This window comes from Cetorhinus maximus, chromosome 28, assembly GCF_964194155.1.
Source record: "Cetorhinus maximus chromosome 28, sCetMax3.hap1.1, whole genome shotgun sequence".
NCBI classification, from domain to species: Eukaryota; Metazoa; Chordata; class Chondrichthyes; order Lamniformes; family Cetorhinidae; genus Cetorhinus; species Cetorhinus maximus.
The window spans coordinates 26,635,457-26,654,281 of NC_135906.1; the positions used below are offsets into that span (position 1 = coordinate 26,635,457).

Here is an 18,825-nt window from a genome sequence, read left to right on the forward strand (position 1 = left end):
ATAATTGACTCTTAAATGCCCTCTGAAATGGCCTAGCAAGCCACATAGTTGTGTCAAAAGCTACAAAGTCTATAAGAAATAAAACCGGACAGACCACTCCGCATCGACTTACAGCAACAGCAAACTCAGCCCTGTCGACCCTGCAAAGTCCTCCTTGTGCCAAAATTGGGAGAGCTGCCCCACAGACTAGTCAAGCAACAGCCTGACATAGTCATACACTCAGAATTGTACTTTACAGATAATGTCCCAGGTACCACCATCACCATCCTGGGTATTTCCTGTCCCACCGGCAGGAAACTGAATTGGCTGAAGACTGGCATCCAGAGGAGGCAGAGATGGATCGTCCACTCAGGACTTCTGGCTGAAGCTTGTTGCAAATGCCTTATCTTTTGCACTGATGTGCTGGGCTCCCCCTTCATTGAGGATGGTGATATTAGTGGAGCCTCCTCCAGTGAGTTGTTTAATTGTCCACCACCATTTGCGACAATGGCAGGACTGCAGGGCTTAGATCTGATCCATTGGTTGCGGAACCGCTTAGTTCTGTTTATTGCATGCTGCTTACGCTGTTTGGCATGCAAGTAGTCTTGTGTTTTAGCTTCACCAGGCTGGCACCTTATTTTTAGGTATGCCTGGTGCTGCTTCTGGCATGCCCTCCTGCACTCTTCTTTGAACCAGGGTTGATCCCCTGGCTTGGTGGTAATGGTAGATGGGGGGGAATATACCAGGCTGTGAGGTTACAGATTGTGTTCGAGTACAATTCTGCTGCTGCTGATGGCCCACAGTGCCTCATGGATGCCCAGTCTTGAGTTGCTAGATCTGTTTGAAATTGGCCCAGCAGAGATGGTGACACAGTGGTATACAGTCAGGAAGGAGTTGCCCTGGAAGTCTCAACATTGACTCTGGACCCCATGAAGTCTCATGGCATCAGGTCAAAAATGGGCAAGGAAACCTCCTGCTGATTACCACGTACCCACCTCCTTCAGCTGATGAGTCAGTGCTCCTCCACTTGGAGGAAGCACTGAGGGTGGCAAGGATGCAGAATGTACTCTGCGTGGGGGACTTCAATGTCCATCACCAAGAATGGCTCAGTAGCACCGCTACTGACCGAGCTGGCCGAGACCTAAAGGACACAACTGCTAGACTAGGTCTGTGGCAATGTTGAGGGAACCAACAAGAGGGAAGAACATACTTGACCTCATCCTCTGCCACAGATGCATCTGTCTGTGCTGGCATCGGTAGGAGTGACCACTGCACAGTGGTGTCATGATCGAGGTAAAAGGAAATGTCTGTAATCTATTTTCAGTGAGGAAATCAATGTCTTGAGGAGAGGACAGTAAAATGTGAGGTAAGGAGGGAGTATTCTCAGAGTGGTTTAATTACAAGTGCATATTGTAAATGTTGCCACACCTTCACCAAAGAGACCCCCAGCTTTACAAACCTCTTTATTAAAACTTGAACAGTTGTATAATAAAACATTCACTTAGCTCCATCTGGTGTTCTAACATTTGAATAGCAGACGGAGAAGAGAGGGAAGAGTGTTCTACTGAATGTTCTACATCTGAGTTCTACCGAAAAATTTCTACATCTGACAAAGTATTTTAGATCGATCTTGGTTCAGAGTGCAGGCTTACATCCGAGGGAGGTGGATTTGAGTTGCATTGTAAAGTGGAAGAGTCAGTTCAGACTTGTGGAGATGGAAATCTTCAATTTGTGTATGTGAAACCGTTGTTAGGTTGGTAATTTAATGCCCTTAACTAGAGGAAGTAATGGGCAAGACTGTATATCTGGAGGTACCATTAACCTAATCTTGCTTTGGGAAAAACTTGTATGCCTACACAGAACCCTGGTTAATGATATCGCAGTGTTATACATTGCAGCTATTTCAGTTTACACCTTAAAAATATTTTCTAACTCAACTATCATCATGTGTAACTTATTTCCACAGTCCATCTCTGCTAATTTTAGCATCCAGTTTACACACACTATTTTCTCCCTTCACAGATTATGGTATATCCAAATAAACATTCCTTAGATTTGGTGTTTGCAATCTAGTAAAGACATTTTATCGTAGAAATGTTCATGAAATATTTTCACTAACTGATTTGTTTATTGCCACCCCACCAGAGGAAAAAGTCACATTTTGGTGCTTTTGAGAAGGGCAACCAATGCTTTATACTTTCCTAAGCTTCCATTTTAAAATAAGATACTTTTGGATTTCAGTAAAGCAGACTCCTGCTGCATAGGTCAAAAAACACTCATAACCTATAAGAGCACTGGACACAAGAACTAGGAGCAGGAGTAAACCATATGGCCCATCGAACATGCTCCGCCATTCAATACAATCATGGCTGATCTTGGGCTTCAACTCCAGTTTCCCACCTGCTCCCCATATCCCTCGATTCCTGAGAGACCAAAGATCTGTCTACCCCAACCTTAAACACATCCCACGATGGAGCATCCATCCACAGCCCTTTGGGGTAGAAAATTCCAAAGGTTCACAACCCTTTTGAGTGAACTAATTTCTCCACATCTCAGTCCTAAATGATCAGCCCCTTATTCTGAGACTCTGCCCCTGTGTTTTTGATTCCTGGCCAAACCTAACTTGAACGGGAGTAAAGGTGAGTAAATGAATTTGCTAAGCATTAGGTAGAGATTGAGCATTTCCCTGTACCATTGCAGTGAGTGATGATTTACTGTGCAATAGCGCCTCCACCTGGAGCTTTTGAGCATTGCAAAACACAGTCACTTCTCCGACCTGTAAGAGCAGTATTCTACTACAAATGGCATTCTGTTGCAGTAATATTGACTCTACAAGAAATATAATCTGGATATTAGTTTTTTAACAGAAACTCATCTTGATCAGCATTTCTATAGAACACAAATAGATATACAACTCTCCTTGTAAACTGACTTTATTTTTCTTTGACTGTTTTTCCATTTCTTAGAAATAGCATTTCCTAATACAAAACAATTCTTATTCAGCCTTATTTGAAGTAGTCCTGCTTTCTGGGAATTGCTTCGAGTCCCAGACGCTGTCTTAAAGCTGCCAGCAGGATTTCAGTCGGGTGCGCTGGTAACCCTTTAAAACAGTGTCCACACAAACTGTCAAAACATCCAGCATTTCAATTGTAAACCTCATCCAAATTTGACTGGCATCTGAAGCTCTGTAACAGGAAGGTGGGGTGTTCGTGGTTCCGAGTATGTGGTGGGAGGAAGCATCTACGTCATGAATTAAGCTGTTGGTTTGCATGCCGCCCTTTCTTTACCATACCGATACCAATAACTCTGAGCCCAGCGCCACCTCTCTGTAAACCATAAGGACACTCGGTAGGATTTATGCAATACATTGTGACCTCGTGTCGTTGTATAGACTGGGATTCTCTTTTGGATAGATGGAATCAAGATGGGCCAAACGGTCTTAATCTTGTCGCTAATTTTTATATATTTTTTTAACTCAAACTTCCAATCTTTTGTCTAGGGCCCTGAAAAGTCACGTTCACAGCTGCTGATATTGGACCGGGGCTACGACCCTGTGTCACCAATCCTGCATGAGCTGACCCTCCAGGCGATGGCCTATGATTTGTTACCGATTGATCAGGATATTTACTCGTAAGTTTTTTTTTTAAATCACTCCCAAGAAAAGAAGTTATATTGAGGCTTCATCAAGAGCTTTCCATGATCCTGTTCTGTGGTACATTATATTGAAAGTTGTAACGGAGATGTAAAGGAGTCCCATTCAAATTGAGAATGGTACTATGTACAGTAATGGCCAATTTAAACAGAGCATTTAAAACTTTTAAAACCTGGCAGTCAGAAATCGTTCCACAGTATTCCAGAGTTCCATTTGAGGCCTTGGAGAAGTTTTGTTCCTGGTTTATTGTGTGTTTCAGAGGGCATTCGGTGTTAGTAGTAGCTATTCATGGCTCCATTGTTAAATAAAATTATACAGTTCTTTTTGATTTTTAGTTACTAATTTTACTGTTTCAATGTCAGAGATAATGTCTGGGTGATTGTTATCCCTGAAAGTAGTGTAGATGTTGAAGATATAGCTAGTTGGGTGGGAGAAGAGAAAGCAGGGGAATTACATCCATATTAAAAGAGATCCATTATGATTTCTTTGCAGTATTTTTGGATACACGTGTGGAGACCTTGTTGCTTTGTTTTTCAGGTATGAAACTGCAGGAGTTGCAGAGTCTCGGGTAAAAGATACACTCCTTGATGAGGATGATGAGCTCTGGCTTCAGCTGCGCCACATGCACATTGCTGACGTCTCCAAGTATGTTATTGAGCGGTTTGTTATTGAGCGGTTTAACATTTATCTCCTGGTGTTAGACGTGGTTTGATGATGACTCTCCCGCCCCTGAGTCAGAATATTGCCAGTTCAAGCTGCAGTCTAGATACTGGATACAGGCTGGCACTCCAGTGCAATACTGAGGGAATGCTGCACGTCAGAGGTGTTGTCTGTTGAATGGGATGTTAAAGTCAGGACCTATCTTCTCTCTTGGGTGGACATAAAAGATCTCATGCCACTATTTTGAAGAAGAGCAGAGGAGTTCACCCCAACGTTGTGCCAACATCACTAACACAGAGTATACGGTCACTATTTTGCTGCTGTTTGTGGAACCTTGCTGTGCAACTGTGACTATACTTCAAAAGTACTTAATTTACTTAAATTACTTTGGGATGCCCTGAGGTCATGAAAGCTGCTATGTAAGTGCAGGTTTAGAACAAGGTGTGTATTTCTTCTACTCAGGATAGCAGATTCGCACACATTATCATTATTTCCAGCCTAGTCCTGACTTCTACCAAACAGATTGTCAATATATAACAACCACTTCCTTTAGCCTCTAAAGCATGTAACCCAGAACAATAAGTAGCAATTATTCCCATGTAATTAGCACACATCAGCAGTGTTAAAAAATGAGTGTAGTAAAGAGGTTTTGTAAAAAGAATAACAAAGAAAGACATTTGTTTACAGAGCACTTTTCACAACCACCGGATGTCTCAAAATGCTTTACAGCCATGGAAATACTTTTGAAGTGTAGTCAATGCTGTAATGTAGTAATTCTACACACATAGGCTAATTCCACTAATAGTAAAACTACAACCTAATTCTCAGAGCTTTCCTGTGCCCCCTTATTTTGAGTTGCTTTCCCGTAGGGATTACAGTATTGCAATGGGAAAAAATTTGACAAAATCGCATTTAATTAATTTTACACATGAACACACTGAAAGGCAGGTGTCTCCTTCGGGTTCGTCCTGGTGTTCACTGATAAGCACTGCCATTGTCATCTGATGTGGAGGGATTGGGGGGAGATGGGACATAAGTAGTTTGTTATAAAGTTGGGAAGTACAGAAGGTTGTCATTGAATTCTTAATCCAGATTCTCAAGCTTGCTTAAAATATCATTCCAATTTGTATAATTTAAGACATTTTTAAAATCTGAGTAAGTTAGTCATGCAAAAGTTTAGATTGCTCTGTGGAATCCTCCTGCTTCAATTGCAGTGCAACCTCTGTTTATCCCCCATTTTGATCACCAAAATTTTCCCAGGGCAAAGCCTTGTGCCTCGACATTTTGTTGTACAACAACTTTTGTTATTTATGTATCACCGCTTTTCTTTGAATAAAACTGCAAAATGTTTTTTTCTCATTTGTATTGCACTTTCCCATGTTCATTGTATGAAAGATTAAAATTTGGGGACTTGATTATTCTGAGGGGGTGCCATTATGTGTAAATTAATGTAAACAATTTGTGTTCATAAAGCACCTTTTAACATAGAGAAACTTAGCAAGCCATTCCAGAGTTGCTTAATAATGGGAGAATGAAGTGACAGCTAGGCTTTTAAAGGCAAGGATTGAAATAGAGAGGCACCTGGGTTTAGAGGAGAGGGCAGGGAGAATGAACTCTGCCACGGGCGAGCTGAGGAAACGGATGAAATGCTCAAAAGGCTAAAGTTGGGAGGATTGAAAAGTGCTCCAGGTCTATTCTGATAGTGTGATAATAACTGTTTATTACAGACTTCTCAAACAGCATCCACAGTGCTCCTAAAACGATGGAAATGTAACCTCTTTGGAGTCCTGTGCTGAGTAAATTTAAACTGTTACAGCTCAATGCATCATATAAATGGAAATGTGCAGACTTCTCTCCTGAGAGTTTGATTTGTAATCAGGTTCTGCAAGGCTGGGCTGTTAGTATAAATACATCATTTAACACTATACTGTTGTCCTGTTAAATAGATTTGCATATTTCCATGCAAGAGCCTGCACCATATATCTACCTTGCATGTTTTTTTTCCCCTCCTAACATACAGGAAAGTAACAGAGTTATTAAAGACATTCTGTGAAAGCAAAAGGATGACGACTGATAAGGTGAGCAGCGTTTTCTTGAGTGTTCACGACAGTTCATATACCTCTCCACGTAACACACTTCCTTAATTATGAATCCAATTTTAAAACCCTTTTCTTTCACTTTTTTTGTCGAGGGGGCAGTTAGGTTTTACGGTAGAACATGAAAAAGAGGGAACTACAGTTAGAGAAAGAAAGGTGTGCCACGTGCAGTGGTAATACTTGCATCTATATATAATGTACCGAAGAGAAAGATATGCTGAAAGGTTAAGATGAGGTAAATGGGAATAGGAGACTCATGTGGAGTATAAATAACAGTACAGACTAGTTGAGTTGAATGGCCTACTCTGTATATGAGCCGCAACTTCAGTTTTTGACTGGATTTTCTTTTGCGTCTTTCAAGCCTTCTCTTCTGCTAAGCTTGTATGAAGAAATATTACCTCATTTTAAACTTGATTCTCTACTGTCCAACATTACTCTACATGTTTGTAAAGGCAGGTTATTCACACCAGTGTTGAACTTGCTGAGGTGGCAGTAGATACGTTACTGAACGTGGTGACATCCTGAAGCAATCAGCTGCGTCAGAAATGCCTCTGAGTTTGTTCTCGTCAATCAAAGAAACATAATGTTGTTTAATGTTTAGTTGGAATATTGGAGGCAGCAGTGTTGGCTAACAGGTGCTGATACTCCAATGTTCTGACAGTATATGCCGTGAAGTTTGTCCCATGACATTTCTACCCACTGTCAAAGTGGCGTTGCTGCCAGACCCATGTGCATTTCTCTCTGTCTGATCAGCGCAACGTCACCACATTACAAGTTTTGGTATGTGCAGATTTAGCATCGATGCGTTATAAAATTTCCCCTCTCTACATGACATTATAGGCTAAGTATGGATGAGGAAGGCCATTCAGCCCATCCTTTTTTTTATTCATCCATAAAAATCCTACGCTTACCCATTCTGTTCTCTGCCCCCTCCCCCAATCCCATTGCAGTGTCAATTGTTTTCTTAAGTTAATCACGATTTTTATTTCCACTATTCTCAAGTCCATATACTAATCACTCGTGGAGAAGATGTTCCTGATACCTGTATGAAATTTACTGTTAATTTCAATTTTAAAATTTAATTTAATTTTAACCGGTGACCACCCCCACTATTGTTCTTGCAATTGTTTTAAAATAATATTCTGGAATGATCCTCTTACAAAGATCATCTGAGGCCCCCTTTCCCATTGAAGACCCAAACTTCTACCAACATTTTCTCGTAACTTGGACCTTTCACCTTTGCTATTTTGAAATCAAGACCATTGCACTAACTCCTACAGCCGTGTAGGACCCCGATGCCCATCAAACTTGTGGCAGTCACCAACGTGATACAAAATATATGCAAATCTTGTAACAACCTCCCAGAGATGAACTGGCATTGAGGGAAAGGACTAAAGATGAGCAATAGTGTACTGCACTGTGACAGCAGCTCTGTCAAATAATTTTAGTAACAGCAACTAACCACTATATATCCAGTTGTGGTGTATCAACTAAAATATTTCAACATTCTGTACCGTAAATTACTGACTGTATGATTTCACTTCTTCAATGGGGGCCTGTTTACTCCATACCTTAATGAAGCTAGGCCACAGTTTTTTTTTTAATGTTAAGGATTGTTTTTTTTTCCTGCAGGATTTTGTGTTTACTTTCGACATACCCATGGTCTGTGTCAGACAGAATCTGGAACCAGGTCCTCAGTCTAATGGGCTGCCGCAGGGTTCTAATGTCCATCGGATTAAAAGCTGTCTCAGCTGGTGAAGAGCATCAGTTCACCAGATGTGGCGAGTGTATTGGACAGCACTGTCCTATATGAATTCATTCTTTACCAAAGACTTCAAAATTATGGAACTTGTCCCTGATCTCCTACAATACACTAACTTTAGATCAAGCTTGGCATCACCTAAGCATTCTCAATTTATTACTCCCTCTTCCCCAACTGCTGATGTATTGCTTGGTTAATCTTGGCCAGTTGACCCAGGCTTTTCAACATTGAAATTTGAGTGGGGGGGTGAGGTGAGTGCAGAAATCAATACATAAATGTAAAGGGAGTTGACTCTTTACCCTGCTGATTTTGTAGCCTGTTTGTGGTCTTTTGGATTTCCAATCGAAGAACTGAGACCTGACTCTTTAAAGTTTGAATCTGCGCACCTGTGGGATTCAGACTTAGTTGTAAATGAATGCTGAATGCGGTGGTGTCCAATATAAAACTATGCATGCGCGCACACACTCAAGTACTTCTTAAATTCTAATTCTGAAATTAAAATTGTACTGTTTTACTTTTCACAGTTTAATTATTGAATCTGCTGTCATGCCCACTTGTTTCATGAATATTAGACTGATGTATAATTTTCAGCATTATAACGCCAAACATGTTTGCCTTCTTTTGGTAGTGGGGCAGTTACTGGAGTAATTGCTTTGGACTTGAGTTGAGGCACTTGAACATTTCTTTGTACTGAAAAACATTTGTGCATAATTACAGCAAGCTGATGGATTACTGACTATTTGATGCGATCTTCAAAGCAGAAAGTTATGGATTCAGTACCCCAAATATTTACCCTGTTTAGCTGATTTCAACTGGGGCAGCAGGGAGGGGTTCCTTTTGACTCAGACCTAGGATTTCAGTAGATTGAGGAAGGGAGAGAAATCGCCCAACGGCTGCACTCTTGACCCCTTATCTCATGATCCCAGCTGAAAAGTGGTTGCCAGATGTTATGACGTGGCAGATGATGTGTGCCAGATGGACCAAATCCACAAGGGAAGCTTGGTCACGCTACCATAACAGTTTTGCAATTTGTATTTATTATAAGATGTGTTGTGCCCTGAATTTAGAAGTAATAAGTCCACCAAGACCTTTGGATATTTTAAAAATTAAATTCAAATATTTATTAACAAAATAAAAGATTTCAAGCACATACATAAGACTACAATTACTTACTATTACTAATAACTCCTAAAATTCCTAATTGACCTGACTCCCAGTTACACCCTCATTAAGGCAACAGTCCAAAATAGATTTTAGATTTAAAATGGAACCAGCAAGTTAACACAATACCCACTTGACAGTGGAATCCCAAATAGCTTTTCTTCAACTTCAGTTTCGTTATATAGCAGACTTATGCACAAATAGCTGGAGGCTTCATTAAGGCTATTTCATACTCTGCTGTTAGATCTTAACATGGCCTTTTTTCTGCATAGCCTTTCATTCTCCTTTATATGGGCAGAATTTAGCCCTCAATGGGCAAGCGGGTCCCACCAGCTCGGCGGCAGGCGGGCACCTGATCCCCGCTGCTGAAACGGGGCCCGCCACCATTTTGAGTGAGCAGGCCAATTAAGGCGCGCCCAGCTGCCTACCTGACAGGAAGCGCTATTCTCCCGACGTCATCCCGTGTCATTTTCCCCTCGGCGAGCGGGCCCTGCCCCCAAATTGCCAAGAGGAAAATCCTTCAGTATATGTTCCTCTCTTTTTAATATGTAAATTCTATTGTTCCATATGTCTTTGAAACTGTAGTTTCCTCAAAAACTATCATGTTGCCAATATTGTCAGTAACTTTGGGAAAAATAAACACTTCTTAGCCTTGGCTAGTTGTAAACAGACTAAAATCCCTTTGAAATCCAAATCTCTTTTATCTAAAAATGCAAATTCCCTTACATGCTAAGCCAGCATCTGTGTTTACCCATTAGAATGTCAAGCACCAAGCTTCTTTTGATGATTTCAAGCCTTCAGTCTACTTGACTCCAAATGTAATTAAACCACACAGACCCAACTATAATTACGCCCATAAACCTACTCCACAATAAATGAGAAAAATATTATGAAAATTATTATACTTTTGTCTCACAGGTGTGGGCAGGATCAGATTCAGCTGTGAAGCCCACCTACCCTAATGACTGTCAAGAAGTCCAGCACTTAGTGTTGAGGCTGTAACGTGAAGAATGACTGTTTAGCCTAAAGTACCTTGAGAAGGGAAGGGGAGAGAACTGAAGTTTTTTTAAAGTGTCAAAAACACTTGTTTTTTTTTCTTTCAGGCTAACCTGCGGGATCTTTCTCAAATACTAAAGAAAATGCCTCAATATCAGAAGGAGCTCAGCAAAGTGAGTACCACTATAGTTTGCCATCTCTGTGAAGAGGGTAGAGAACAAATGAGCACATGTATTTTTAATTCACTAACAACCAGAGCTAAAATATTGGAGGAAAAAGAGTCTAAGATACCCAATAAATTACACCCTGTTGAATAAACTGTACCAGTTAGCTTAATATTTTTAGTAGTTAAAAGGGCAAGTTCTGAATAAAGAAACAACCCTATTTATATTTAATAAATGTACACTGTCTACAAGAAGCAGTGTAAATTAGTTATGATTAAGGGTTATGCAGTACTATGTAATCTGACTGAACCCTCAGTAGTAGATGGGAAGGAAGGAACAAAATTCAATTCAAGAACTTGTAATTTTTGACTGTTAGACTTCAAGATCTATTTCCCTTGCAGTTAATTTTAAATTAAGGATAAGGATCAATGAGTCCCTATTTTATGTACAGTAGTCCTGCTGGTGTCTTATTTCTCAGTTATTTGCTACCTGTGACAAGTGCAGCTGTCCTCGTGATAATGTCCCTCCTTTTGTTTTTCCCTCTAGTACTCCACTCACTTGCACTTGGTTGAAGACTGTATGAAACACTTCAAGGGCTCAGTTGAAAAGATGTGTAAAGTGGAGCAGGTCAGTGCATAGAATGTGCGCGCCAGTCTGGAGTCAATACTAGTGGCAGGTAATATTTTGGTCACTGATTCACAGTGACAATAACAGTGATATTTGAAGTCTTGTTAATTGATGCCTTTCAAAGTGTGTCTCATTGTAGTTTGACATTTCTGGGATATATTACAAACTGCTACAAAATTGAATTTTTCTTTGCAATTGCTCGGTACAGAAACCTGTAGTTATGTAGAATATTTGTACGTCAGATTAATAACACAAACTTCTTTCCTGCAAACAGGACCTTGCTATGGGGACTGATTCAGAGGGAGAGAAGGTCAAAGATCCCATGAAAATAATTGTGCCAATCTTACTGGATACTAACATCAAACCCTATGACAAGATCAGGATTATCCTTCTATACATCTTCCTCAAAAACGGTGCAGTATAACTTGTGCTATTTTTATATTAATTCAAATAGCTTTGCATTGCTCAGTGGCCACCAATTTTCACCCGCTTCACACAACAGACCAGTCACACTGTAGTTTTAGCATTGAAGTTACAAATCTTTCATTTTGCCTCAGTGTAAAGATGCAGCATAATTTTGAAGTAAAGTAATTAAATTGACAACCGGTATCATTTTGGCAAGGTTTGAGATCACTTCAATGAGGACGTTCAGCTTTGTGGCAACATAATTTAAGAAGTGGGCTGGGGAATTTGAGTGGTGGGATAGCTTAGAATTGGCCTCTTGCCTCTGCATCCTGGGCTTAAATCCAGCCAAATTGACAAAGTGCTGGTCCAGTGTGAAACGGAGTTGGGCAGCCAATTCCCTCTGTGGTGGTCATGAGCCTCCACTAACAGTAGGCCCAGATTCACTGCTAATTGTCCATGTCTTTGCAACGAAATGTATTATGCAGTAAATAGGGCAAAGAGGCAAGTGGATGCTCTTTTGAGGTTGGGGCTGAGGCACGTTGTAGGGTAAGAGTAGGTGGAGCCGTAATCTGCATTGTGCTGAGCAATGCCTAACCAGGGAGTGCTTGCTGTTGACACTGGCTGCCTGAAATGGACAAGCATTCCTTTCCGTAGAACCCCATTAACTTGAGCACAAAAATTTATTATTATAGCATTTTTAAATAAAAGATGAACTGATGTGATTTGACAAATGTTTGCTAAGTAGTAAGGTGGCTCTTTGAGCTTTTAAGTAGAAAGTCTCTTAAAAATCTGACTATCTGAAGTCTCATTTAAACTTGAACATATTGTATGTTAAGTCACATACCCCAAGTTATTAAGTTTAATGCAACATCCTCCATTTGTAACTGTCCAGTCACACTAATTTCAGCATTGGTGTGTTATCAAGATCATTCTCTATGCTGAGTTAATTGGTCTCAGCCTTGGGCTTTGAGCCTTTAGGCTTTGGAGAACATTAACATTAGTTGCTAATCGCTGTCCAATTACCCCTGCTGGTAAGTCATTGTCTAGGTGTTGGGCAAGGACAAGTGTGGGCTTGATGGGGGTGTCTTCCCCATGCAAACAGCCTGCCAGTGTTTCTCATTGAAACGTGGAGGATTCTGAGGGCTTGACAGCATAAATGCTGAGAAACTGTTACCCCCTCACCCCAACTAGAAAGTCTGGAACTAAGGAGCATAGTTTCAGGATAGGGGGCCAGCCATCTAGGGCCGAGAGGAGGTGAATCCTTGGAATTTTCTACCCCAGACAGGATGACTAGCTCTCACTGGGAAAATTAAGGGAAACTCTGGCATTAGAGCACGTTGCTAGGGGAGAGGGGGAAGTGTTTGCTGCTAGAGTTGTGTGAGTTACTGCAGTTGCACAAGATTTACAGGACAAACAGCATCCCAGATGCATGCAACCCAGGATACTGGGCTCAGTTTCAGGACAATCCCATAAAATAAAGGACAGTTGGTCACCCTGACCCCAGAGGGCTGGGGGTGCTCAATCAGTGAGTATAGTCAAAGGCTGAATCGCTTAGATTTTTGGGCACTAAGGGAATCAAGGGAAATGGGGATAGGGAGGGCAAGAAAGGTAGAGTTCATATGAAAGATCAACTGTGATCTCATTGAATGGTGATGCAGACTTGAGGGACCATAAGGCCTACCCCCTCTCCCTTCCCTTATATTCAAAATCCACTGTTGTGAGACCAATGTGAAGAATGGCTATTACTATCAGATTACTGGTTCTTGTGGAAGCTTTTGTGAGGTAAGGGGGAAAGGTATAAGAAATATTTTCTTTATCTTTATTACTGTGTTTATATTATCTAACTTCCTTTGGTTGAACCTGTTCGGTTTGGTCATTTCAGGGATCACAGAAGAGAACCTCACCAAACTTATCCAGCACGCAAATATCCAGGAAGACAGCAATATAATCCGAAACTATCAGAATCTGGGTACAACAATCATAGCTGGGGTATGCAGAACTTAAATTGACCAACTTCCTTATTTTAGTTTTGCTTTAAATGTTTGCAGAAACCTAGACGGTAGTAATTAATTTTCTTGAGCAAAGGTATAAGAATTTAGTTTTCCATATGTATAACTGTAAGGCAGTGCCAATAATCACTATTTGAGTTCAGCTGTAACAAGTGTGTTCCTAAATTGTGGCTAGGTTTTATGGTAATATCCTAAAAACATAAAATGCTGGAAATACACAGCAGATCAGGCAGCATCTGTCCGGTCAATGACCTTGCATCAGAACTGGAAAAAGTTGAGAGATATAACAGGTATGTAAACAAATACAGAGGCTGGGGGAGGACAAAAGGGAAGGCCTGTGACAGGGTGGAAGGCAGGAGAGATTAAATAACAGAAGGGATGATGCTGCAAGGCAAAATGGGGTAGTAATGGGCCAAAAGATGGGCTAGAAAAATGTTAAATTGGTAATAATATATCTGATTTTCCTACATGTCCCATGTTCAGCCACATTGTAGACATTGTAAAATGTGATTGTTGTGCTACAATTTAGGAACAATCATTGTCGCTTCACTGAGGTATTAACTTATACTGCATCAGCTATTTGTGAAAGTTGGGAGGTTAATGAGTGATGCGTTAGAAAATTTGAGTTCAGAGGTGACTAAAGTACAAATAAAATTTTCTGCTGATTTGGGTATGAGGTGCAAATGGAGGATGTTGCGAAGGTGGACATTTCGTTTGGCGATGAATAGAAGGAAGTGGGATTCAGAACTCGGGTCTTGGTCGAACATGTGGTCTGGCAGAAGATCAGAAAATGTCATTGTACCCTGAATTGATTTTTAAGTGGCAAAGAAATGTAGGTTTAGGGCAAATGTGGATATGTTTTGGATATATCCCTCTGGATTTGTCAACTTTACTTCAAATCACAAAGATTTTAAGGGATTTTAAAAGTGGAAAAAGACCAAATGTTGGCACCTGAAATTAGAGAAGTTAACGTGTACTTTTTTTTTAAACTTCATTTTAAGAGCGGATTATCTTCAAAGTCTAAACCAGAAAGAAAATTACGAACAGAATCAACTTACCAGCTCTCCAGGTGGACTCCAGTCATCAAAGATATTATGGAGGTACTGTAGTGTGAATAAATGTGGGCCTCTGATCTACAAAGTAAACTGTTACTTTATGATTGCTACGTATTCACTGGTCAGGGAAAGTGAGCTGTGTTTCTCCATTTTATTCCGTGCCGATACCTCAAGGTTTCATAAGCATGAAATATATTTCTTTTGACTAGCAAAATTAGAGGGAGGGAATGCAGTGTTAATTTGCCTATAATAGAGAATGAACAATCTGGAATATTAAAGCTGTAAAAATGGGTTTACGTGATGGCAGATGTGGTGCAGTTCATAATGTCTCTATTGGATATTGCACATTACTGTATGAAGTTTACGTATTTAAAATCTCGTTTGAAAAACGGATTGTCCTGTATTGCAAATTATCATCCATTGATTTACAATAGTATGCATTTTTGATGTAACAACTTGTAATTCCTACAGGAAGCTACAGAAGAAAAGCTTTGCAAAAAGCAATGGCCGTTTGTGTCGGACCCAGCCCCAAGTACAGCAACTCAGACAGCCGTGAGGTATGTCAGTGATGAGCTCCCTGCATCCAGTCTGCTGGGGCTGAACACTCTTGAGCCAGTTTGGCGATTTCTCATCTTCTTTGAAGAAAATGGGTCACTTTCTTTTTGTAGTCATGCTGTGTAAAGTCACTGTGCATATTAGAAAGGGTATGGATAGTATAGAAATTGTTACTCATCTCGTAATCCAGAGGACGAGTTCCAAACCCACCCTGGCAGTTTGAGAATTTAAATTGAAGCTTTAAAAATCCATAAATTTTTTTTAAAAAACTGATTCCACAAAGTGGCCATGAAGCTGCCTGGTGTAAAATCCAGAGATAAAAACAAAAAGCTAAAAGCTACTGCGGATGCTGGAAATCCAAAACAAAAACAGAATTACCTGGAAAAACTCAGCAGGTCTGGCAGCATCTGTGGAGAAGAAAACAGTTGACGTTTCGAGTCCTCATGACCCTTCGGCAGAACTGAAGTATAGTTAGGAGAGAGGTGAAATATTTGATATTTCACCTCTCTCCTAACTATACTTCAGTTCTGCCGAAGGGTCATGAGGACTCGAAACGTCAACTGTTTTCTTCTCCACAGATGCTGCCAGACCTGCTGAGTTTTTCCAGGTAATTCTGTTTTTATTTTGGTGTAAAATCCAGTTGGTTCACCAATGTCCCTTAGGGGGAGGTACCTGCTGTCTTTGCCTGATCTGGCCTATATGTAACCCCAGTGCCACACCGATGTGGTTGATTTTTACCTGCCTTCTGAAGGGTCTAGCAAGCTACTCAGTTGCATCAAACCATTACTCTGGGCAGCTAGGATGGTCAATAAACGGTCACCTTGCCAGCGTCGCCATCAGCCCAAAGTGATGTTTACTCCTCCATTTATGGGGATGGGATGAGATTGTTTGCATGTTGTTACCCCAACACTGAGACTCTTGCAACCCTGAGACACCCTTTGTTAATCGCACATGGGAAAACTTTAATAACGTGAATTTTTGTTACTTCCTCAAGCGCCCGCTTTGGTCATTGGCACAAGAACAAGACTCCAACAGAGTATAGAACTGGGCCCCGGCTCATTGTTTTTGTTATTGGAGGGGTTTCCATGTCTGAGATGCGCTGCGCATACGAAGTAACAAAGGCCACCGACAACAAATGGGAGGTGTTGATTGGTAAGTTTTGTCAGCTTTGTTACTTCCTGTACTGAGTTTCAACCATCGTTTGCCCCGCTAAAAATACACTGAACCCCCGTGCAAAACATTTTGGCACTCGAACTTATCTAATGGGCATTGTTTAAAACGGAGTGAATATTGACATTGAATTGGAGGTAGGGTGGGAGCTATGGTTTTAATTTATTTATGAACTACAGCAAACGGTCTCCGAGTTGGTGACTGAAACTACAGCAAACAGCATCACCCGAGTACGGTGGGATTATTCGTCCAGCCCAATGCATTGAGTTAATAGTTAATTAATAAAAGTTGCATCCGTGAAATTAGTTCTAGTTGCTTACAGCAGTTGTTGCTCCAGGCTTGATTAATGGGAGCATTCCCCCATCAAGTCCATTCCGGTTGGTATTTGTATCACTATAGGCAACCTATTTAAAATGGTAACGCCCCCCTACACCCCGTGTTTCTTTGTTAACTATATTATTGCTTTTGTCCATTTACTGCTTTATTATACTCTCAGAGACAACCATGAAAGATTTGACATTGGCAGAGTTAAGTGTGTAGAAAATAGCTAGTGTAGGTTTTAGATGATTTTAAATTTATCCAGATGGAGCTTGCAAAAACCTGCAGGAACCAGATTGGAATTTGGAAGCACCATTCCTGATTGGAGGGGGGGGGGTGGAGGAAAGACAAGTTTGACACTTAAGGCATTAAGTGTATGAAATGAAGTTGGACAGCACTTGTTCACCAATTGATAAATGGGTTGTGAAATAAGTGACTTGGGAATCCCACTGCAGTGGCTGCTGGAATTGGGTCAAGAGCAATTGAATTCAGAAGAACAAAAGGTTTTAAAGGCTTTGATGCAAACCTAGTAGAGGCATTCAGATCCTGTATAACAGAGCTGGTTTCTGGGGCTGATGGCTTTTCCCTTTGCCTGAAAGCCTTCTGTAGGAGAGCTCTTCTTCAGAAAGGTCAGCTTGGGTAAAACATTCTACAATTTGATCAGTACCAGAACAACATGTCCACCTTTTGCCTCCACCACAGGCTCCACTCACATCCTGACTCCTGAAAGATTCCTGGACAGTCTGAAGAATTTAGACAAGCCTCTGGAGACTCAAAGCTGAAACTACTGTTGGATGTTGCCAACCCTGCCGCCAACCTGTAATTTTCCAACTGTGATTAAATCCACAAAAAGGTGGAATAGTGACTCTAAATCAACTGGTTGTATGTTACGCTCACAGAATTAGATGTAATTATTTATTTATCTTTAAATTGAAGTTTACAGTTATCTCCCTCCTTTAATTGGCAAGCATGGGTGCATCAATGCTAATTTACTTGCCACTTAGTGAGTTGCACATTCTTCTCTTTCCTTCTGCCCGCAACCCGTTTTTTCCCCTTGAAGATGCAGATTCTTGCCCAGGCTGTGATTTATAAGATGCTGCCAGCCCTCTGGTTCTTCAATCCTACCCTCGTCTGATGTCTGTGCTTCCACGCACCCTTCCAACAAAGAGCATTTCTTTTTAAATAAGTTAACTTTGGCAAGTTTGTTGTCATCCAGAGACATGCAGATTAGGGAGCTCCCTGGCTCTGTCCCTGGCCTGCATCAAGTTTGTTGACCTCAGCCTGGATAGCACACAGGCGGTCATACAATTGACCTTTAACACCTGGGCTAGGAGTGAGGAGCCTGCCTAGTTATTTCCTCGTCCTCAAGCTGAGATGAGAAGATTTAGTATAGGCTAGAGTTTGTACCTCACCCCTTCCTGGTCTGTCTGCCTCTATATCATCATAAACCTGTTGAAGCTAACTCCGCCTGTTGCCATTAAAACCTTTTAACCAGCAGGACCTTGGAGCACCTTTGGTATAGTGGAGTTGCTGATTCATTGGACGGAGCATGAGTTACAACAGTTGCAAAGAGCCAGGGTACAGTAAACAGTTGAAGGTGTAAAGATGATAAGATGCACCGATGCTACCCACTAGCTTGTGAAGTGCTTTGATTTCGAGCTCAACCAAAGCTGCCACCTGGTTGGTTGGTTCCTACTCCTGTTTTACCTGAGGTTAAAAAGCCTTTCTATCCGCATATAATCGCATAGCATTCCTCTCGACCAATGGAAACGTCCCATGTTATTTTTACATTATAAATTTTAATGCACTTTGCATTGTTTGTAAACTGGAAGCAAAGACTAAATCATAAAGGATTGTATATTTGTGGTGTGTTGCATAATCTTTTACTTTACCTCTTTGCTTGCAGTTGTTCTGCAATCCGAATAGGCAATTAAACTTGTATTTTTAATTATTTAGATTCAATAGGTTGAGATGAAGGTGGCCCTTCAGGTCCGTTTGACCTGATCCTTGCAGAATACCAATGCTACAGCCTTCCCATTATTGCTTTATATAGGCATATGGACCTCTGCTTAACATTTACTGAATGACTCATATTAAATAATGCAAAATCAAATTTAGGACAAAATTATGTTTTAAGATCAAGCCTCGATGGAACAGATGTTGAGTTTGGCCATCACAATCACAATAAGCAGATGTTAATCTGAGGCCAAAAAAAA

At 40.8% G+C, this 18,825-nt stretch overlaps 1 protein-coding gene across 2 annotated transcripts in view; it reads left to right on the forward strand.

Annotated features, from left to right (window-relative positions):
* stxbp2 (syntaxin binding protein 2) overlaps positions 1-18,474 on the forward strand; it is a 51,571-nt gene extending 33,097 nt beyond the window's left edge. For both annotated transcript variants that reach the window (XM_078531438.1, XM_078531437.1), the window contains exons 9-19: positions 3,479-3,609; positions 4,169-4,276; positions 6,312-6,369; positions 10,414-10,479; positions 11,017-11,097; positions 11,372-11,510; positions 13,385-13,491; positions 14,513-14,611; positions 15,038-15,123; positions 16,116-16,273; positions 17,312-18,474. In XM_078531438.1, coding sequence (XP_078387564.1) covers positions 3,479-3,609; positions 4,169-4,276; positions 6,312-6,369; positions 10,414-10,479; positions 11,017-11,097; positions 11,372-11,510; positions 13,385-13,491; positions 14,513-14,611; positions 15,038-15,123; positions 16,116-16,273; positions 17,312-17,391 — 1,113 coding nt within the window. In that variant the 3' untranslated portion in view covers positions 17,392-18,474. The remainder of the gene's footprint in view (positions 1-3,478; positions 3,610-4,168; positions 4,277-6,311; positions 6,370-10,413; positions 10,480-11,016; positions 11,098-11,371; positions 11,511-13,384; positions 13,492-14,512; positions 14,612-15,037; positions 15,124-16,115; positions 16,274-17,311) is intronic.
* Positions 18,475-18,825: the final 351 nt, after the last annotated feature.